We start from the raw sequence: 23,693 nt of genomic DNA, 5'->3' as shown, positions 1-23,693 counted from the left end.
AGGACACTGCACAGAATCTTAAACATATGGGCTATAAAACACTGTATATTTAGAGAGTTTTATATGGGAAGTTTACATGTGTAGAGTTTTATAGGTGGATGATACGGTGTTTGCTTCAAATCTGTAAACTAAACAAAATTTTGGATTAATCTGTGATATAGTTCTATGGTATTAAATTTAAAATGACAGACCATGAGAAAATTCACTGATGAATCATGCTTTAAAAAATTCCCTATAAAATATATTACACAACTATTGTTTATAAAAGAAGACTGTGCAGACAGACAGACAAAATTTAAATCAAAGAAGGCTAAGCTGTCCTGGGACACAGATTATACGGACAGGTTAACAAACCTTACTGAAAGAAAAGAATTTGCTAAGAGTCCTTGGGAGAGGGAATCAGTCCAAAGGATTCTTCCAAAAGAGATGTTTGCTCATACCCCAAAAAGACAATGGATGTCCTTTGAAAAGGTATCAGGGTATTACTCATCCCTAGAAACAGTTCTTTCCTAGCTATGAGCAAGAGGTTTATGGACTCACTGATCATGCTATAAGGATATTTGAATAAGGGAATTGACACTGTGTCCAATTTGCCAATTAAAAATTTTAACACTTCATCATGATCTCAGTGACAGCATCAGAGGGGTAGCCATGTTAGTCTGGATCTGTAAAAAGCGACAAAGAGTCCTGTGGCACCTTATAGACTAACAGACATATTGTATTGGAGCATAAGCTTTCGTGGATGAATACCCACTTCATCAGACGCATGTATAGCACTCTTACAGTGTAAAGAGGTCTTAAAGAGGGTGTAGTAATAAGAATCCCTAGTGTAAATGAGAAAGAGGCCTAAGAATTGCTGAGTAATTTTATGTTTCTAACAGTATTTTCCAACCTTAGGACTAAAACTAGATCCTTTAAATGCTAAACATCTCAAGCAGGTGGATGGAAATACCTCTCACTAATCTAATACAAGATGTGTAGTTAAGATGAATGTCCTTCTTGGCCTGTCATTTTGTGTCTACAATAACTTAATAGTATCCACATTTGCTTAGTGCTTTTTGTTTGTGTAGTATTAATAGAGCTGCTTAATTCAATTTATTTGGAGTCACAAAATACATCATTAAAACACATCCAGAAACTGGTAAACACCATTGGAATGAGGAGGCTTTGTATTGCTAAACCTCTATTTATATCGAATTATTCTGATGGAATGTACTGTATCCTTTTAATGTGAAACATTCACTTCTTCCATTTCACACCTTAAAAAGTTAGGGATCAGAATCACCAATTTTCAGTTATTAACATTAAGTTACGAGAAACACATGAGGGGTGACAACTAGGCACACAAACACTTTAGCTAGATGTGGAAAAAAACTGGAGTAAAATCAAGAATCCAAACTTATTGTTGATCATGTACAGCACATGGCATTCAGCAGTGTAGTTACAGATAGAGACCCTAGTGTTTTGGAATTCTGCTGCCAGTGAATATTTAGCAGATTACTTAAACCTCTGTACTCTCCATCCAGTGAGCTATGTGATCAATCTTTGGTATGAGGTGCCAAATCAGTCACGCTCAGGCCACATTAAAATGTGAAATAAACACTAGTGAGGGGAGTGCAAGGGCTGGATGAATCTTGAGTATGGTTGAAACCGTTCTTTAAGCACTTTTCCTGTTTGTTTTTCAGTGCCCATTATGATCATTCTGAAGACTAGCCCCACTCATCATGTGATCTCCAGAAAACATGGATGGAGATGGATTGAGAAATTATGATTGTCAAGTCATGATTTTTTCTGTGGCAGGCCAGTAAGCTGTGTGGCGGATGAAGCAACAGACTTTAGTTTATTGGAATTTAGAATAAAACAGTAATAAGTATGCTGCCCCTTTAAGGCCCAGGAGACTTCCCTAAACTGTAGTCCAAAATAAGTACCTAAGGCAAGGCTTGTGTCAATCATTATGAATTATAAGGGAAAACTCTACTCTTGTTCCACACTGTATTCCAGGCTCTTCTTTCTCAGCTCCTCCCCTGCTGGTTTATATCCCCGGCACTTCAGGGAACCAGTTCTCTGCTGCCAATGATACTACAGTTCCAGCAAGAAACATGTTGCTCAGTTCTTCCAGGTGCAGTCCCATACCAAGCCAAGCCCTGTTAAGTAATGGAAGTCCCTGGGGTGGGATGAGAGCCCAAGAGTTTTTAGACTTTTCAAAATTAAATGAACTCTGGAGCTTCTCATATGGAAGAGTTAGGAGAAAACACCGGTCAGTTCCCCATTGTGCAGAACATGAAATGAGTTTCTGAGTAGTAAAATGCAAACAGTGTAAACCCCATTCTGCCTTGACTTGTTATTAAACTCTTGGAAATGGTATCAGTGAAGCTATTTTAGACTCTTTTAGTCTCAACACTTGAAAGTGTAATAAAATGCGGTGGGACCAGACTCTGCTCTCACTTACAGCAATGTAAATCCAAATAACTTCATTAACATCCGGAGCAGTCCTCAGATGTACACTGTGAGGGCAGAATCCAGTCCCATTAGTTCTCAAATGTAGTTCTTTATATAACTATCACTATTAGCTGCCCAGACCTCACAATCTACAACTCAACTTCCATTTCCTAAGATCGCTGACATCTGTTCAAATGCCAACATCGTCACAACCACATGCAATTTTAACTGAATATTCTGAGCTTCAAAGTGATACTAAATGTAAGGTTCAGTTTTTAGCTATTACGGAGACACTGACACTTAGGTGGCTGCCTGTTTTAAAACATTTGGTGGTGGTGCTGCCCTTGATTTTCATCTTAATATTCAATGAATCAGAGCTGCTGTAATCACAGTGACATTTTTTAATTGAAGTTTTGAATGATCTGGTAAATCACTGCAGCTCTTTATCATGGCATCTTCATTTTCAGGCATGAAAGCTTCTGGTTTAGTGCTGCCTCGGTCACCAAGAGTTTTCAGATTCACCCAAGCACTGACATGGCAGTAAAGCACTCTTGAGACGATCAGCTCTATGTTTTCAATGGAGATAACAAGAAATAGAACAATTTCACTCCTCCCGCCTTGGGTACCTAGCTGTATATTTTACAGTTGCATTTCCAGTATATATCCTACATTTTAAATCAGGGGGAGGGGAAAGCATTTGAAATGTTTATAGTTATGAAGAATGTGTCCAATAGCAATGTAAAGTGTGAGACTAAACTAGTTAAAAGGTTTTATTAGAGGAACAAAACATGAGACTAAGATTTTCCTCTCTACAATGCACCCTTCCTGGACATCTCTACTTTTTTATTTAGTGTGAATTTAGGGTGGGATTTTCAAAGCCACCTAAGGGATTTGGATGCCAGATTCCAATTCATTTTGTGTAACCAAATCCCTAGCCAGCTTTGAAAATATCAGCCTGTGTGCAGGAGAAAGTAAAAAGCTAAGCAAATTTGGCACCAGCAACTGTCTCAGGAAATGCCACAAGTGCATCATAACCTGGCTTTACAACACTTTTGTTATTCCAGTCCTGGGCTTCTCCTGCTCATAAATGGAGAATCAGGTCACACAGGACCCTTGAGGTAAGTGGCTGTCTGTAGTGTGTGTTTGGGGATTACTTTCTGTGTGCTGAGCTTGTGTTTGTCTGTCTGTCTCTGTTTGAAGGACCGTGTGCTGTGGCTGGCACTTGGAAGCTGTGAGCTTCTAAACAAGGTTTGAAATCTAGAAGCCTCTCTTCATTGGCTGAGCCTTAGTCAGGGGGCAGGGCTATTAGGGAGGCCAGGGCTTTATAAAGCAGTGAGGCAGTGATCAGAGAGCTTTGCGAACAGGGGCTTCTAACAGGGAGTTTCAAGAGTTTGGAAGGGGGCGAGGTACAATTGCCATTCTTTAAAACCTTTAAACTAAACAATAATCAAAACTTCCTGATTTAAACAAAAACCCTTTCATTAACCTAGGTAGCTGTAGGAGAGAATGCAAGCAGAAGCCCAGCGACAGAGTGGGGGCTATCCTGTTTATTGCGCTCAGTGTATCATGTATGATTACCTGCCCTGTGGGCGGGTGGTGTATATGTGCATTTGGTGCAAGGAGCTCCTGGCCCTCAGAGACCATGTACGGGCTTTGGCGGCCAGGGTGGCAGAACTGGAGGAGCTAAGGGAGGCAGAGCGGTATGCTGATGAGGCTTTCTGGGACACTGTAGATTTGTCCCTCCTCCGGTCTGACAGACCCTGCGCTGTTAAGGAGGATGAAAGGCTCAGGGAAGGAGAGCAGTCAATGGGAGCAGAGGGAAACCTTCCCATAGTTGGGACCCTCCTTCCAGATGATGTTGGGGTATCCTCTCGCACTGAGGTTACCTCTCCGGGGGAGGGAACTCCAGTCATTAGGAAAAGGCAGGTGTTAGTAATGGGAGATTCGATCATTAGAAACATAGATAGCTGGGTTTGTGATGACCAGGAGAACCGTATGGAGACTTGCCTCCTGGTGCGAAGGTTGCGGATCTCTCGAGGCATCTAGACAGACTTATGCGTAGTGCTGGGGAGGAGCCGGTGGTCATGGTACATGTAGGTACCAATAACATAGGGAAGGGTAGGAGAGATGTCCTAGAGGCCAAATTTAGGCTACTAGGAAAGAGACTGAAATCCAGGACCTCTATGGTGGCATTCTCAGAAATGATTCCAGTTCCACACACAGGGCCAGGTAGGCAGGCAGAGCTTCAGAGTCTCAATGCGTGGATGAGACAATGGTGTAGGGAGGAGGGGTTTAAATTTATCAGGCACCGGGGAAACTTTTGGGATAGAGGGAGCCTATACAGGAAGGATGGGCTCCACCTAAACCAAAGTGGATCCAGACTGCTGGCACTTAACATTAAAAAGGGTGCAGAGCAGTTTTTAAACTAAGAGATGGGGGAAAGCCAATTTCTGCAGAGGTGTACGTGGATTAGACAGAGACTTCTCTTAGAGGAGAGTCTATTGATAGAGATTCTCTAGGTTTCCATCAGGAGGAGCGGATGGAAGATGATAAAGTATGGGCCAGATCAGATGAGAAACATTCACATAAAAAAGAATCTGACACATCAGAAAAGGGCAGACAAACAAACAGTGATAAGTTTTTAAAGTGCTTGTACACAAATGCTAGAAGTCTAAATAATAAGATGGGTGAACTAGGGTGCCTTGTGTTAAAGGAGGATATTGATATAATTGGCATCACAGAAACCTGGTGGAGTGGGAACAATCAATGAGACACTCATTCCAGGATACAAAGTATATCAGAAGGACAGAACAGGTCGTACAGGGGGGGGGAGGGGGCGGGAGCGGGGCAGGGAAGTGGCACTATATGTGAAAGAAAATGTAGAATCAAATGAAGTAAAAATCTTAAATGAATCCACATGTTCCATAGAATCTTTATGGATAGTAATTCCATGCGCTAATAAGAATATAACAGTGGGGATCTATTATTGACCACCTGACCAGGACAGTGATAGTGAGGATGAAATGCTAAGGGAGATTAGAGAGGCTATCAAAATAAAGAACTCAATAATAGTGGGGGATTTCAGCTTCTGTACCCAATGACTGGAATATAGCTAATGTAACGCCAATATTAAAAAGGGCTCTAGAGTGATCCTGGCAGTTACAGACCTGTAAGTCTAAAGTCAGTACTGGGCAAATTAGTAAAGAATAAAATTGTCAGACACATAGAAGAGCATAAATTGTTGGGCAAAAGTCAACATGGTTTCTGTAAAGGGAAATCATGTCTTACTAATCTCTTAGAGTTCTTTGAAGGGGTCAACACACATGTGGACAAGGGGGATCCAGTGGACACAGTATACTTAGATTTCCAGAAAGCCTTTGACAAAGTTCCTCACCAAAGGCTCTTACGTAAATTAAGTTGTCATGGGATAAGAGGGAAGATCCTTTCATGGACTGAAAACTGGTCAAAAGACAGGGAACAAAGGGTAGGAATAAATGGTAAATTTTCAGAACGGAGAGGGGTAACTAGTGGTGTTCCCCAAGGGTCAGTCCTAGGACCAATCCTATTCGACTTATTCATAAATGATCTGGAGAAAGGGGTAAATAGTGAAGTGGCAAAGTTTGCAGATGATATTAAACTGCTCAAGATAGTTAAGACCAAAGCAGACTGTGAAGAACTTCAAAAAGATCTCACAAAACTAAGTGATTGGGCAACAAAATGGCAAATGAAATTTAATGTGGATAAATGTAAAGTAATGAACATTGGAAAAAATAACCCCAACTATACATACAATATGATGGGGTCTAATTTATCTACAACAAATCAGGAAAGAGATCTTGGAGTCATCCTGGATAGTTCTCTGAAGACGTCCACACAGTGTGCAGCGGCAGTCAAAAAAGCAAATAGGATGTTAGGAATTATTTAAAAAGGGATAGAGAATAAGATGGATAATATCTTATTGCCCTTATATAAAACCATGGTACGCCCACATCTTGAATACTGCGTACAGATGTAGTCTCCTCATCTCAAAAAAGATATACTGGCCTTAGAAAAGGTTCAGAGAAGGGCACCTAAAATGATTAGGGGTTTGGAATGGGTCCCATACGAGGAGAGATTAAAGAGGCTAGGACTTTTCAGCTTGGAAAAGAGGAGACTAATGCGGGATATGATAGAGGTATATAAAATCATGAGTGGTGTGGAGAAAGTGAATAAGGAAAAGTTATTTACTTGTTCCCATAATATAAGAACTAGGGGCCACCAAATGAAATTAATGAGCAGGAGGTTTAAAACAAATAAAAGGAAGTTCTTCTTCACACAGTTCACAGTTAACCTGTGGAACTCCTTGTCTGAGGAGGTTGTGAAGGCTAGGACTATAACAGGGTTTAAAAGAGAACTAGATAAATTCATGGAGGTTAAGTCCATTAATGGCTATTAGCCAGGATGGGTAAGGAATGGTGTCCCTACCCTCTATTTTTCAGAGGGTGGAGATGGATGGCAGGAGAGAGATCATTTGATCATTGCCTGTTAGGTTCACTCCCTCTGGGGCACCTGGCACTGGCCACTGTCAGCAGACAGGATGCTGGGCTAGATGGACCCTTGGTCTGACCCAGTACGGCCGTGCTTATGTTCCCCCAACGTTCAGGTTTTGTTATATAGGTCACTAAGGATCAGGGAGGTGACCACTAAACTCATTTCACTTGTTATACAAGCCAAAATAAATCCACAGACCTCGAGCTTTCACCAATTGTGCCATTAATTCCCTTCTGCTCCCCAGAGTATCTGGGACGGCCACAACATTCTTCCTCATTTACCAAAACAATGCCAACTCCCCCATTATACAGACATCATTCCAGTCCTGCATATGAAGGGGTTGTCTTTGCAAAGAACTGTACCCATTATATTTGGGGATACTGTAAAGAAAGCTGACTGACTAATCAGAGTGGTCTCATAAACAATCTTGAATATGTGAAGCCAGTGTATTTAAAACTTTCTAGGGAACTTTGGACCTATCTTTTCCTACATGATAGTGTTTTTCTCCCTGCTAGTATAGCGGTAGGCAATAAGTAATATAAAGCTATATTTGCACACCTGTCAATAGTCTGATCTTGTGTCTCATGATTTAATGAGACTTTTGATTGAGTAAAGACTGCAGTATTTGGCTTATAATCTCTTTAAAGCATAGTTTTCACATGTGTGTATGTGTATTAACAGTGAGTGTAAAGACTTACAAATGTTGATACACTCCAGGACAGTACACATATCAAAGAAAAAAAATAATAGGTGGAAATAAAATGTAAATTACAAACATCAGCTAGGAATTAGCAGCACACTAAACACAGGGTATATTTTTAGCAACAAGGATACATTTTTATCTGAAATTAGATAAAAATATCTTAGAAACAACGGCTGTCTTCAACTGAAGATATATTACGGACTAAATATATAAGCATGTAGGTAGCCAGTGTTTTATGGTGCTTTTAGTATATTTTTATAACTCCTAAATGACGGATTCCCTAAAGATATGAAGGGTTTTTTGCATAGGAATTTGCTCAAATGCCAATTCAATGATTACTACTCATATATGAAATGTTGATATCCATTTGGTACTGATTTACACCAGTGTTTTCAAGGCTGCCAACAAGCAAATACAGAATGGCAGGCACCCAAAATTCCACAAGAGACAACTGTCTTTTATTTTATAGTTTATGCAGTTTGAGCTTAATATGATTTTCTACTAACAAGTTCTGTGCCTCCTCCAAAGTGCTAAAACTGGTATGCAGATCTGCAAAGTAACATAGACTGTTTCAGGCAAGTTAATATTAAACTCATGATAATTTATACAAATTATATTGTTTACTTAAGAAAAAAGAGTAAGGTTAAAAGAGCTGACACATGATTTATTGCAGACACTTGCCTTGCATATTCACATTTTTAAGGTCAGCCACACATGAGACAGCAATACACAGGGTTAGTGTTATTCTCTGATACAGTATTAGTAAATCTATAGATAAAGAAGAAATTTTACTGGAGAATTTTAATGCAAAATAAAATATCATGGGCTAGTTAGCTCATCTGGAATACAGCATGCATTTGACAAATAGGATGCAAGTCATATCCAATCCTTTCAAAGAGGGATTAAAAAGAAGAAGCTGTTCTTGAAGATGCAAGGAAAGGCACAAGAAAGAGCAAATGTTTTGCTCACTTTTCAGGTGGACTGTGGGAAAACTGTGGACTTCCAAAACAAGGTGGTATGGTCAGGCCCATTGCTCTGGGGCTAAGGTGGCTGGGCACATGAGTTAAGACTGCAGTGTGCATGCTCAGGGGCAGACACATAGGCAGGTAGGGAACTTTTACTGCAAAAATTTGGGCACCTGCAGGGTTCTGAGACTGCTGAGTGGGGGTTTTGTGAATCCCAATGGAGCCTGATTCTGAAATTCAGGTGCCCAGAGTGGGCAGTTAATTTCCTAAGTCCTTTTGTGAATCTAGCCCTTCTACTTTTTATATATCTGATCTGCCTCAATTCTATTGGGACTTCTTCTCGATTCAGGACTTATTTTCTACCTTCCATATGTGTAACCTGTCTACCTGTTTCTGCTGATACTATCAGCGGGCACTACCTCTACACTATACCTAACAGAGAATCTTCATAGCCCGATCTGGAATGGTTAAAGGAAACAGATGTACTTTAGGTCTTCAAACTTGTCCTGGATTTTACTGATGACTTAATTTTCTATGTGCATTCCACTTGATTTTTCAGCTAACATAGCTAACTAGTGTATCAGTTAGTGCATACTGATTGTTGTTAATTACTGAATTGCTAGTATCTATTATAGAGCTCTACTATTATCTTTTCTGGATGGACACTATATGTTTTGGACATTTGTAAAGATGACGACATTCGAGCTGTAAGAAGTGATATTAGTGGGAAAAAATGGTCATCTGCATGCTACAGTATTATGTCCAACATCAGTGCCCCTAGTTTTCACTTCATGAAAAATCAAACACAATAATGCTGTGCAAAATATTTATTCTTCCACTGATCATCTATGGATAAAGATGATCCCTTCTATCATAATGTTAATAAAAAGGTTCACTGCTCCTCTTCGGAGCACCAAACTCTCACTTGATCAAGAGTACTGATACTGAAAACATTAATTTGGAGTTAAACAGACAGATAATTTAGCATTGTGTTCCATTAACACCTCCTGAAACTGTAGCTGTACAGAATTGCACATCACAATGGACATATTTCATTCTATTAACACGTAGTACAAATCAAAACCTAACAGGTTAGCAGACATTAGAACATTAACAGATGGGAGGTAAGTTATGTGGATAACTTTTAACCGTTAGTAGTAAAAAAGTATATAAAATTATTTTTAAAAAATATTATATTTTAGCTACACAATTATACATGTTATTAGCATGACATTATATTTTGGTTATTTTTATGTACATACATTTTCCACCAATACACAGTTCATAAATTAATACTGCCCATTTGGGTGCTAAAAAATAACTACAGTATCCAGAAGAAACCAAAACTATTTAGTGTAAAAGTTCATAAATTAACTTTGAAATTTCAAAAAATAGACGTGCATCCTGTAACAAGACAAAATGGAAAAAATACACTCTGCCTTCTTTGGAAAAAGGTCCAAGGAAGCTTATGTAACCCTGAGGTGGCCAATCTAACGACCCCAAAAGCATTCTCAGACATGGCCCTATGCCCATAAGCTTATAATTCCCTGTTCATATATTAATTGAGAATGACTACTTTCCTTTGCTTTCCCCTTCCTGGCACAGGCTTCTGGCTGACTCCATTTCTGATTCTTTTCTTTCTATTTCTTTTCTTGGAAACGGTTGTTGCCTGCATACTCTTAGGAACAATGTCAGTTTATATCCAGAAAGGATCCAAACATGTGATAATGGGCAAAGCTGCTCAGAAGCCATTGCACATATAATATACCACTGATTCCAAAAGGGTAGCCACCTTTACCCTTTGTAAGGCATAGTTCTTGTATTTCACCCTGTCCTGTTCCCCAAGTGCCAATTCTGAGTTAAAATTATGGTAGAAGCATATGTATGTGTGTTTTATTGATTTGATAAAATACATACACACACTGAAACACCATATGCATGTATGTGTGTACATATACACACAAGCTGTTATATGTATGATATATATTACATACAGGGCCAGATTTTCTGCTCCAGCTGAGATGTACTCAGCATAGTCCCAGTGATGAGAGGGGGAGTCACAGGTGGCTTTATACAACCCTTATACTGCCCTGATCCTGAGACTGGAGATGCTACCTCAGCACATGCCAAGTGGATTCCCCTACACAAGAGAAATCCGCAGGTAGCCAACTTTCCAGCTGCCACAAAAATAACTTAAGGAAGGCAGAGAGGTATTAAAAGTTACCCTCACCAATAGTCAGCATTTTAAATTGAAATCCTCAGTGATAAACCATTAATCACAACAAAGAGTTATTGAAATCCTTAAAGATAAACAATATAGCCTGTTATTTGGGTAAGTCAGCTATCAGACACCTGGGTATGTGATTTACATTAGATACCAGGGTTATTGGTAGATAGAAAAAGGGATAGCTCAGTGGTTTGAGCATTGGCCTGCTAAACCCAGGGTTGTGAGTTCAATCCTTGAGGGGGCCACTTAGGGATCTGGGGCAAAAATCAGTACTTGGTCCTGCTAGTGAAGGCAGGGGGCTGGACTCGATGACCTTTCAAGGTCCCTTCCAGTTCTAGGAGATGGGATATCTCCATTAATTTATAATTTATTTATTTAATTAAAGGGCAAGCCTCACAGGTTTAGAGCATATTTTGCAAAGAACATGATAGTGAGAAAGTTTATGACTAAATTATCTTATCCTTGGTAAGCCATAAAAAAATAAAGTGAATACTGATGATATAGCTCTGGCATGTGGTTTTACTCATTAAACAACGAACAAGTATGTTTTAAGCCAAATTTTCCTTTAACATTTTACCAGTGGTTAATCACCTACACCTGAACTTCTTCCTCTGTTGCATGAATTTGGCCAATTTGGTATGTTCCTGTCAGTCCTGCATCTGACATCACTGGAGAAGCTGTAGGAGTCTGCATGGTAAGTAGAGACAGAGAAGGAGAAAAACTGGGAGTCATGGCCGGTGAAGGGTATCTAAGATTATGGATAAGGGGAGAACGAGGATATTTTTTAAATGCCTGCCCAGGTATTATAGTTGGCATATGTGGTGGCACTGTCCTTATGCCAGGTTGAGCTACTGATGTTATCAAGGGAGGAGGGAAAATAAAAGATTTCTTCTCCTTAGGAAAGCTATGAATTTGTAAGCTTTCATCTTTCAGTTTCGCAATATCATTAAACACGGAGGCAAGAGGCTGAAATCTGGGTTCCCAAGTAAGCAAGTAATCCCAGTTGTAACTTCCCCTAAGATCCTCATCAGAGGCTACAAGAGTTGCAAGTGATCCATACCGGGAATCCTGGCCATCAGAGATGAAGATGTATTCTTTTGTGATGTCTGTTATTATGTCTCTCTCTTTTATCCCAATTTTTTGAAGAGTTTGGGATAGCATTTTGTTATGGTCACAGCCTTCTCCTCCTTCTCCATCTTTGAAGGTGTGGAAGCTCTCTGCATTTTGAGTGGCAGCCAACACATCAGTTTCTCCAGACTGACAGGATAACTGGGCAGAATCTCTTGGAATTCCTGAGTCTGGCACGCATGAGCCTCGCTCACTTAAAGCTGAACCCAACCCCTTTCTGCATGGATGCTCATTGATCCTTTTGATTTCCTCATCTTCTGCAGTGTCCCCTTCTGCTGAGCCATGACCACTAGAATCTGAGTGCCTGCTGGGGTTACCAATATCTTCCTTTTCTCTGATGCCTACCAAACTCAACCACTCTGCTATGGAGCCCATGGGAAGTGTACTACTCTCAGTGCTCTGGAGTTTCTGGCAGTCCTTAGGAATATTATCTTCATTGGTCAAGCTCAAATCAGCTGATGAAAATGATGTTTCTCTTTTCATACAGGAATTTATCATGTCTTTTCGTTTGTATCTCAGAATAAGTGCAATAAGGCTGATGGCAAGCAGCAGAAACACTACAAAAGAGACAGTAAGACTAATAGACAAGATGTTTGCAGATGCTATGGAATAATTCTCAGGAGAGTTGGAAATATTTACCAGAACAGTGCATGTAGTGGATTTAGAGTCCAGTTTGGGGCTGTGAGCTCTTACTAACAATTCAAGGGTGTCATCTTTCCTTTTGGTACTGCTCTTCTTTCTGTGAAGAGTTCTAATCAAGTAGATATTTCCATTGCTCTGGTTTACAGAAAAGAATGGAGAAGGTTTTAGCAGGGAGTAGTGAATAACTCCATCCAATCCAGCATCATTATCGGATGCTGCCACTTTGCCCACCAGCTGACCTGCTTCATTTTTCTCAGGGAGATCAAAAAAATATTGGTCTTCAGTAAAAACAGGATCAAATTCATCTGTCCCTTCAACATCTACCTGAACTGTTAATGTGGCTATTGAGTCACCGTTGTCTTTTGCCTGGGCTATAAAACAGTACTTATTCTGACTTTCATAATCAAGCATTTGCTTTGTTTGTATATCTCCTGTCAAAGGAGATATGAAAAACATGTCATGATCTTGAGGAGATCCACGATCAGACAAACATGATGACTGGATTGAGTAAGTAAGGCGTCCATAGGGACCTGTATCAAAATCCAGGGCATAAACTGTGCACACAAAAGAAAAGGCAGGAAGATTTTCATGGATAACACAGTTCAGGCTGGGAAACAAAAACAGTGGAGCATAATCATTGTCATCCAGGACACTGACAAAAACAACAGAAAAAGCCACATTTCTTACATTGACCCCTCCATCAGAGGCTTGAATAGTCAAAGTGAATTTAATCATTTCCTCATAATCCAGAGTTCTGATCAAATCCACAGCGCCAGTTTTCCCATCTAATCGAAAATGCCCCTTGTCATTTCCGGAGATTATAGTGTAAGTGACCTCTGCATTAGCTCCTGCATCACAGTCATTTGCTGAAACCATAGTGATATGACTACCTATTGGGATATTTTCTCTGACATGAATGCGATACTCCAGATTGCTAAATACTGGTGGGTTATCATTGACATCTAGTACAGTTATCAATACAGTAGCACTGGAATTCAGGGGAGGTGTTCCATGGTCAGATGCAAGAATGATCACATGGTGAGAGGAAGCAGTTTCCCTATCCAGCGGACTACTCAAAACAAGGTTGCCAACCAGCTTGTAAGGTGGTGTTGATTCCATGACACTTGTTTCCACATGGAATAGGTTATTAGTGTTGCTGCTGATAATAGAGTATTCAATGTATGTATTTTCATGTATCCAATCATAGTCAATGGCTGAAAATGTGAGGATAGTCCCTCCGACTGAGGTATCTTCACTCACACTCACATTGTATAGTGCCATTGTGAATTGAGGTGCATAGTTATTTACATCCTGTATCTGTATCTCCACGGAAGTAACAGCAGTCAAAGCAGGGTCTCCATTGTCTTTGGCTTCTATAAGAAGCTGAATAACTGAACTCTTGCCCAGGTGTGGCACTGGTTTGGCAGTGAATACTGACCCTGAAAAAAACAAAAACAAAAATCAATCAAAAAATACAAGTTAGGTACCTATTTGGATTTAGGAGCTTAACTATAGATAGTCAGGTTTGAAAATCAATCTGATATAAAGGTAGGGTGTGTGTGGGTATGTGAAGCTTTTATACAGCTAAAGATATAGATTATATATAAAGATAAAAGAATATTGTTAAGGTTGCAAAGTCAAGCACTGCTGTGTAACTGGGCATACAAATGCACCCTAATTGTGAGCTCAATCGTGAAAGGTCAGTGAAAGTTTAAACAAATGTTACAATGCACTTTTAACAATAAATGCTGATTGGTAAAGGTAAAAGAGGGAGACAGACAGGCTGAATTAATCCAAACAAAAGGCCTACTGATATCACTCAAGGACTGTATTGAAATTATGTCAAAGAATTCTAATAGATTGGTGAGCCATGACTTCCCTTTACAAAAGCCACATTGACTCTTCCCCAACAAATCGCATTTGTTATGTTTCTTATCATTCTGTTCTTTACTATAGTTTCAATCAACATGTCTGGTTCTGAAGTTAGGTTTACTGGCCTGTAATTTACAGGATCATCTCTGGGTCTTTTTTATCAAAATTGGCATCACATTAGCTATTCTCCAGTTATCTGGTACATCTAGTTTAAGTGATAGGTTACATACCACAGTTAATTGTTCTGCAATTTCATATTTGAATTCCTTCAGAACTCTTGGGTGGATACCATCGGGACCTGGTGACTTAATACTGTTTAATTTATCAATTTGTTCCAAAACCACCTCTATTAACACCTCAATCTGGGACAGTTCCTCAGATTTGTCACCTAAAAAGAATGGCACAGGTGTGGGGATCTTCCTCACGTCCTCTGTAACAGCCTTGTCTTCCCTGAGTGTTCCTTTAGCACCTTGATCATCTAGTGGCCCCACTGATTGTTTGGCAGGCTTCCTGCTTCTGATGTATTTTAAAAAATGTTTGTTTGTTTCTATGTCTTTTGTTAGTTGCTCTTCAAATATTTTTTTGGTCTGCCTAATTGCACTTTTACCCTTGACTTGTCAGAGTTTATGATCCTTTCTATTTTCCTAGGTAGGATTTGACTTCCAGTTTTTAAAGGATGCTTTTTTTCCCTCTAAGCCAGGGGTGGGCAAACTTTTTTCCCTCTAAGCCAGGGCCACATCTGGGTGGGGAAATTGTATGCAGGGCCAGGGCAAGGGATTGGGGCAGAGAAGGGGTGCAGGGTGTAGGATGGGACTCAGGGCAGGGGGTTGGGGTGCAGGAGGGGTGCAAGGTGCAGGCCGAGGGCTTAGGAGAGGGAGTTGGGGGGTGGGGTACAGGAGAGGTTTGGGCTCTGGCCCGGCGCTGCTTACCTCAAGTGGCTCCGGGGGGGCAGTGGCGCGCACCGGGACCAGGGCAGGCTCCCTGCATGTCTGCCCTGTCCCCAGCCCCGCGCCGCTCCCGGAAGTGCTGTGGCCCCTGGGGGAGGGGGACGGAGGGCTCTGCGTGCACTGCCCTTGCCGCGCCTCCAGGTACCTCCCCTGAAGCTCCCACTGGCCGCGGTTTCCTGTTCCCTGCCAATGGGAGCTGCGGGGGGCGGTGCCTGGAGGCAAGGGCAACACATGGAGCCCTCTGACCCCCCGGTCAGGGGCCACAGGGGGGTGGTGCCGGCAGCGCCGCGGGCCAGATCCAAAGCCCTGAGGGGCCGGATCCGGCCCGCGGGTCATAATTTGTCCACCCCTGATCTAAGCAACCTCTTTTAACTCTGTTGTTTAGCCATCATGGCAGTTTCTTTGGTCCTTCTTACTATTTCTTTTATTTGGGATATACATTTAATTTGAGCCTCTATTACAGTGTGTAGTGAGGCAGAGGGGCCTCCCTTTGAGCCTGATATGCAGGACCACTATATTCTCCCTGGTGGGCAGAGCCAAGCCAGCCCCATCCACCACACCAGAAGCAGAGAGTTGTGACAGGAAGTATAAGAAGTGGGCCCTTTAGTTCAGTTGGGCTGGAGTCAGCGAAGGAGGCAGATGTCTCTAGCCCACTGCAGGACTCCGGACCAGACCCTGAGCTGTGCAGTGCCCTGGAGGAGGAGACTAAGGCTAGGTCTACACTACCCACCTGAATCGGCGGGTAGAAATCGATCTCTCGGGGATCAAATTATCGTGTCTCGTTGGGACGCGACAATCGATCCCCGAATCGACGCTCTTACTCCACCAGCGGAGGTGGGAGTAAGCGCCGTCGACGGGGAGCCGCGGAGGTCGATTTTGCCGCCGTCCTCACAGTGGGGTAAGTCGGCTCCGATAGGTTGAATTCAGCTATGCTATTCGCGTAGCTGAATTTGCGTATATTAAATCGACCCTTCCCCTGTAGTGACGACCTGCCCTAACAGTGGAGAGGAGCTGTTGGGAATGCCGTCTGTCACCTACCCCAAGGAGACTGAGGACCCGCTGACTACGGCGCCACACCAGTGGATTGTGGTCAGAAGTAACCCAGGGGAACCAGACATTAGTCAGGTCATGCTGTTGCCACATGAGTCAGCATGTTTTGGCAGGAACCCCGCTACCCTAGTGGCGGGATCCCCTGCCACTGTTAGGGCACTGGACTGGGAGCCGGTGGAGTAAGGTGGGCCTGGGTCCCCCTACTTCCCTGTCGTCAACCGCAGCACTCGAGAGGTGGCCTACTTCCTGTAGGCTGGAAGGCCTGTGACTTGTTTGCAGCTTGCCCCACCCAAAGGCTGCAAGCCCCCTCGACTGTGTGTGCTATATGCCCTAGCCAGGAGGCTAGGTTACAGACTGCTTAATTGCAAGTAGTAGCTCCATAAGCCCATCAGACCTAGGAAGAATTTTACTCTTTGAATGGGACACTGCTGAATTTTCAACAGATACTGGTTTAGTTTGAGAAATGTGTCCTTTGCTAGAAAGGCTCTCCCACCACAGAGTCCAGTACACAACCTGTAAAGGGAGGGCAGAGAACTGACTCTGGGAGATTTAGAGCCCCAGGTCTGAGAAGACGTTAATTGTAAAGACAATATACCTTAATAGGACCTCACACACAGCAGCCTTCAGTAGCCAGTCACCCAAACAGGGGTAAACAAAACTACTCTGATTCCTCAGATGAGCCGCTACCACAGAGAGGCACTTTATAAAAACTCTGGGCACCGTGGAGAAGCTAAATGGAAGCATCTGATACTGGAAATAGTGTTCTGCTACCAAGAAAAGAAGGTACTTGCGATGAGTGTGATGAATCAATATACGAAAATATGTGTCCTTTGGATCAAGAGTCATAAACAATCCAGGACAGATAGCAAAGGGGATTATGAAGGACAAATTCAGCATACAGAAATGAGACTTCCGAACATATTTGTTCAAGTCCCTTACATCTAGTTTTGGACAAAACCCACCGTTATTCTTCTAAACCAGAAAGTAACAGGAATAAAAGCCCTGATCCCTCAGGTATTTGGACACTGTCCTATCAGAAGCAATTTTTCTACTTTTGCAAGCAGAATAGCCTTGTGAATGGGGTTCCTGTAGAGGAAAGGGTAAGGGAATCTGGGAGGGGGGGGAGTTGTTTGAATTATATGGCATAGTCCCTTTCTACAATCTCCAGGACCCACAGATCTGATGTAATCTACCTCCATGCATTGATAAAGTGGGCTAGCCATCTCCAAAAAAAGGGGTAGATTGGATTTGAATAACTTGCTCCCAACTCTTGATAGTCTTGTCAAAACTGAATCTTGCTGTTTCGCAACAAAGATACTGACTAGGGAGGAGCTTGTTTAGAATTAGACATGGATTAGAAAGGCCTCTTTCTATGCTGACTCTGGAAAACTGCAGGATTCTGGTACTGTGGGCATCTTTTACACGATGAGATGTACGACAATGAAGACTGGGGATAGGACTCCCTCTGGTACCAGAAAGGAGTAGAGGGCCTCCTCCTAACAGATGGAATCAAACCCAGAAAGTGGGCTGTCAATCTCATGTCCTTTAGTTTTTCCAGTAATTTGTCTATTCACTCAAAAGACCCACCCTTTCAAAAGGGAGATCCTCCCCCTTAAATCTAGCGTCTAGTGCTAGAGAGGGGGAATGAAGCAAAGCCTATTTCCCGATGGTCACAACAGACACCAATGCTTTGCCAGCAGAGGCCAGAGTGTCACAGGAGCCCTGGGAAAGTGCTTGACTACATTTTGACCCTCCATTAAAATAGCATTTGCCAACCCTTCTTCTGTCATCAGGTAAATCCTGTAAAAACAATGTCATCTTCTCCCTGAAATGGAATTGGTAGTGAGCCATGAGCTCCTGATAATTCACCAGCCTAATACCAAGGAACAATGAAGAGAACACCGTTCTCCCCAGGAGTCAATCTTTTCCCCCTCCTTATCAGCTTGGGTGGCTAGGGTTGTCCAGATTTTGCCCTATTCCTGGCAGCAGCCACCACCAAGGTCTATCAGACAGATATGAAAGTAATAAAATCTCTCAGAGGGTATTTGATACAACTTGTCAGCTTTTTTGGAGACAGGTTGACAAGAAGAGCAGACCACATGGATTTAGCCAGCTATGGCAAATCATACAAAATAGGTAGGGATATTCTACTCCTAGAAGTAGCACCAAGGACATCAAACGCTGGGTGTGAAGTCTCTTCCACTGGCACAGCAGGTAGAGTCAGACTGAATACCATATGATCCACTAAATTGTGGAATTGTGCACTGGTGTCAGAAGACGAGGAGGCTGAAGCCACCTCCCAATCAGGTTCATAGTCTGTTTCTAAATTCTCCTGGTCAAAAAGGGGGACTCTACCTCTCTTTCTTCCTCCTCTGACAGTATTTCAGGCATAACTATCTGTAGTGTTGATGGATCGGGAGGAGTTGGATCCAAGGAGCTCTGGACTGCCAGTTGCTTAGTAGATGAAACATTAACTCTCCATCCATGTGGAGGATAATTGAAAAAATCCTGAGGTGGCCCACAATAAGGCCAAGGGCCCCATGACTGCCAGTCTCCCCAGTAACTGGGGTTTGGCAACATGTCTACAGGAGGCAGATTAAAGAGTGGTACAAAGCAAGCCACTGGTCTCTGCATTCTTTCTCTATCCTTCTCTGAGATAGAGTGCACTGGGGATAATGGATCCGGAGTGAGGAATGTAGATCCAGCTCTCTGTAGAGACCCTGTTGGGGTCCTATGAGGAGAAAGCCTACAGTGTTCAAGAGGAAAAACAGCCAACACTTCTGGCCTCTCCTTTTAACAGGAGATGAAGAAGAAGAACTTGGAACTGGGAAAACATACCTCCGTTTAGAAGCTTTGCACTTCACACTCGGATGCAACACATGAACTGGAGCTGAAAGGTGGACTGCGGCTGCCATGGTGATAGAGCGTCCCGAAACCAAGGATGTAGTCAAAACCAACACAGGAACCAGAGCAGGAACTGACAGCTGATTTGAAGGTTTTGACAACATGGGATCAGATGATACATCTAAGTCCTGTGGCACCTTTGAGACTAACAGAAGTATTGGGAGCATAAGCTTTCATGGGTAAGAACCTCACTTCTTCAGATGCAAGGACCCTCTGTTGCTTTTTAGATTCAGACTAACACGGCTACCCCTCTGATACTTGACATCTAAGTCCATCTCCCTGGCTACTGAAGCCAGAGGTGAAATAGGTCTCTGCATCAGAATCACAGAGAATTCTGATGCATGGGAACTGGCACTGCTAACAGTGGCTGTCTTGCTCCTACGTCTCTTTTTCTTCAGTGCCGAAACAGCTGGAACCAAAGGTGCTGATGGCCCGTGTTCTGACACATCAATTGTATCATTTTTCTAGATCTGGAAGTGCAAGTCAGAACTGCCCTGGCCTTGCAGCCACAGGGGTTCTCTGGGGATTGGATAGCTGTGAAGCACAAGGTACAATACTAGTGAGGGTGGCTGTACTGTCTCTCAACCTCTCTTCCAGAACTGGAGCAGTCTGGATCCAACCACGTGACCCTTGGTTTGGAGCTGGGTAACCTCAGGGGCTTGACTGAAGGAGTTGCAGGACTAAGTCTGGCACTGACACGGGTTGAGGTTTCTTGGAACCCTTCAGCCACTTTGAACGGCTGGGGCCCACATGGACTGGGACTGGCATCTTAGACCTTGAATCTTAGGTTTGGATGGATCCAAAGGGTCTAGCCTTGAAGGCTTTCTTGAGCAGGAGGAGCTGCAAAAGAGTCTTCCTATCTTTGTCGGTAGTGTCAACAGATCTGGAGTAGTTGGATCTTCTTGGACAAAGGTTTGGTAGATTGAACACCCAAAAGGCAAGCGGCCTTCTCCCAGGCACTTGAGGCACCACATACAGTCGTCAGATGCTAGGAAATACGGGAAGCAAAACTCTTAATACCCAGCTTCTACTGCGTCTTCGATTCAGCCACACTCTGGAACTGGGAAGAAAATTCTGACTAACTAACTACTAAAACAAGCTAACACTAAATATCTTTAGAAGAAAGAGGACTCTGACCCGGAGGAAACAGGAGAGCTTCACATCCCTCCAGGCACGCAGTCGGAAGGAACTGAGGCGGTGTGGGTGCTCTAGCCTTATATAGCTTTGCCCTCAGATCACTGGTGACACTGAGGAGAGGGGCAGGGGCACACGAGAGCACTCTAGCTGATACTGCTAGAAGAAGATTCTATGGCAATGCATTGCAGTACTGAGTGGGAATATGCAGAGCCACTTGAAGGGCAGCAAGTAAAATAAGTGATTTGAATGCACTCAAATTGAATAAGTGGCCCCATGCTGTTTTTGCAGTATACAGTCAGCTCTAATGGCGATCTCCAAAATCCATTTAAAACATATAGTGGCAACAATTTTTCTGTATAAACAAATACACACAACAGACATTAGCAGATTTAGATTCTAGGTTCTGAAGAGAATGATATTCTTCAAATAGGCCTTTCTCATGTTAAAAATCTTAAGTTATAAATTCCATTTATAATTACTACATAACACAAGTCATGCATAGTACTAGCTGTTCCAGTCTTCAGAAACATTAGACTTGAGCATAAACACTGCACACAAGCCTCATTGTAAATATAAGAAGTACAACTGGCACGTAGAAGATACTGATTAAGCATGAACACCAAATCAGCTGAAACTTAATGCAAGAGTTACGGTAGCTTTCATTTTAAATCATGGTAGAGGAATAGAGTCTACAGGATGCTGTGACTAGTAGCTTTATACCTAGCCTGGAGATAAACAAAGGATTTCAGTCTTTAGTGCTATCAGTTCTTTAGCTTTCAGCAGCACTACTTCCATCACCTTTGCTTCACATATATTCTGGCTGAGGTTCACAGTAGCTATGTGGATAAATCGAGTGCTATACTCCCAGGTACCATCCGTTTCTCAGCTCTCATAAGCAGTCAGTTAATCACCTTATTTCCCCTCTGCCATGGCAGAGGTACGCTAAAGGAGCATGTACTGTGACTCCTTCGGTTGCCCTTTACTTATGGATAAACAGAGGGCTGCAGGCACCAAAGGCATCCAGAACTCTGTGATCACCAATAATAACATTTAGAAATGGAATATGAATTTTCAGTCTATACTATATACTTCAAAATAAATTGTGTAACAAACTCACCATTTTTGTGATCAATTGAAAATCCCTCATAAGAAGGCAAGATTTTGTAGGAAATAATTCCATTATGCTCTGAATCTCTGTCTAAAGCAGAGACGGTCAGGATAGAAGTACCTACAGGAGCGAGCTCAGGCACGGTCACCTGAAGTGTAACCAAAATGAAATGTTTGATAAGAGTAACATAAAAGGTCTTGGACATAGCAAGTTACATTTTCGTTGATCTGATTACAGAAAACAAATTCAGTTCCGAGCTTTGTGAAAGGTGTCACCTGCCGATTTCCTTAAGTTTAAAAAACTTAACAGGGCTGAGATACTAAAACAATGCTGGCAACCAGTCCAAGATTCAGAGTGAACTATATTTTTTTAATAAAACTATCCATTTGAGATTTCATTCTGACCATTATTTCTTCCAAAGTAGTTCAGTGAGTTAGAGAGTATAAAATGTCTCTCACTGCAACAAAACACTAATAGAAACAAGGCTTCTCACAATATTGCAGCTCAATTTAGTTTTCCTCCTGTGCTTCCATGGATATCTTGTTTTTAGTACATGGAATAGAGTTCTGAGGCCTATTTTGAATTATTCAGTTGACTATATATTGTCCTAGTCCCTTAAAAGATTGTTATATGGTCTAAAAATCCAAGTGCCACAGAACTTAATAATCAATAGATCATTGTTATAATTTAGTTTTTTGCGAACTGCTTACTTTCGTCACAGAATCTTGGAAAACAAGGAAGCATTTTCCTTTTTCATGTATTTCCATTATTTGAAGCCCAGATGCACTATTTTTATGATCTAAACCTTTTCAATCAAACTTCTAATGTTTATAAGATACAGCAGCTCTCTCTCTCATAACTTCAGATGTTAGACATCTAGTTAAAATCACTTTAATACATGGATTATATACAGGTAAATCCATATACAGAATAAACATGAAAACCTGAGAATACAAGGGGTAAAAACTTCTGTGCAATGAACAGGTAATGAGCTATGCTTTTATACTCTGAGTGCAAGGGAGCTGTGTAATCTTACTGTCCAAGCAACACATCAAAAATCACAATCTTTGGCCCAGAAACTCAGTTGGTTTATAATAGTGTAGTTGATTGAACAATGCTTATTTCCTTCAGTTAAAAATCTTGCATAGTGCTTAGTGCTTACTTAAACCATTCTGCAAACAAAGATGATAAAAGGGGCATACGGAGGGCTTAAGTGACTGGGACAGAGAGATTTCTCTCTCTAGATCCCTGTTCAAATCCAGCATAAGACAATATTAACCAACAGTTATTACCAGTTGCTGGCTGCTTCGTGGCCTATATGAACAGAGTGTGGTGGTCTCAATCACATTTATTATGGATAGATATTTACACCATAAAAAAATTAGCACTAACTGGCACTCTTCTGGGCAGTCTCAACAATGAGTCTAGAGAATGAATAAGCTTGGAAACATAACCAGCCCCTTTAAGTCAGACTGAGGTGTACTCGAAGTGCTGCCCCTGCTGACGATGTAGTGGTTTGTGGATAAACAGAGATCCTCCCTCTCCGACGTGGTCATATACATCTTTCAAGAGCATGTATAATATGGTGTCTCTATTTGCCACCTTCTTACCTGATATGAATACTGAGTAAATACTGGAGGGTTGTCATTGACATCCAAAACATGAATGGTGAGCTCTGCTTCTGTTTGATGCACAGAATCTGACACACTAATCCACAATTGATACTGAGCAGTTTCTTCAAAATCTAATGGTTTCACCAGTGTGATCACTCCAGTGTGTTGATTAATAGCAAATTTCATTCCTGGGTTACCATCTTCTGTAAAGCTGTAGAGAAGAGCTGAACTTAAATCCACATCATTTGCAGAAACCTGAGTCACTATGAAACCAGGTGGGGCATCTGAAACAGTGATGTTCAAAATAAATCTAGTTAGTTGAAGTATATATGGTAGAGCTTGCATATTTTGTAAATTTTAGATTTTACATGCATAATATTTTTACAGTATTTTTGGTGTATCTTGGCTGTATATCTTAGAATAAGAGC

The 23,693-nt window shown here is 41.8% G+C and overlaps 1 protein-coding gene across 1 annotated transcript in view; it reads right to left on the bottom strand.

The window, feature by feature from the left end:
* Positions 1–11,246: 11,246 nt before the first annotated feature.
* Positions 11,247–23,693, bottom strand: part of DCHS2 (dachsous cadherin-related 2) — a 220,285-nt gene continuing 207,838 nt past the window's right edge. The window contains exons 18-20 of the mRNA XM_054031047.1: positions 23,263–23,549; positions 21,662–21,800; positions 11,247–14,073 (exon numbers count right to left, since the gene is read on the bottom strand). Coding sequence (XP_053887022.1) covers positions 11,456–14,073; positions 21,662–21,800; positions 23,263–23,549 — 3,044 coding nt within the window. The 3' untranslated portion in view covers positions 11,247–11,455. The remainder of the gene's footprint in view (positions 14,074–21,661; positions 21,801–23,262; positions 23,550–23,693) is intronic.

The sequence above is a fragment of the Malaclemys terrapin genome, chromosome 5, assembly GCF_027887155.1.
Source record: "Malaclemys terrapin pileata isolate rMalTer1 chromosome 5, rMalTer1.hap1, whole genome shotgun sequence".
Lineage (NCBI taxonomy): Eukaryota > Metazoa > Chordata > Testudines > Emydidae > Malaclemys > Malaclemys terrapin.
The sequence above is the reverse complement of the archived record's forward strand: the minus strand, read 5'-3'. Positions and strand labels throughout refer to the sequence as shown.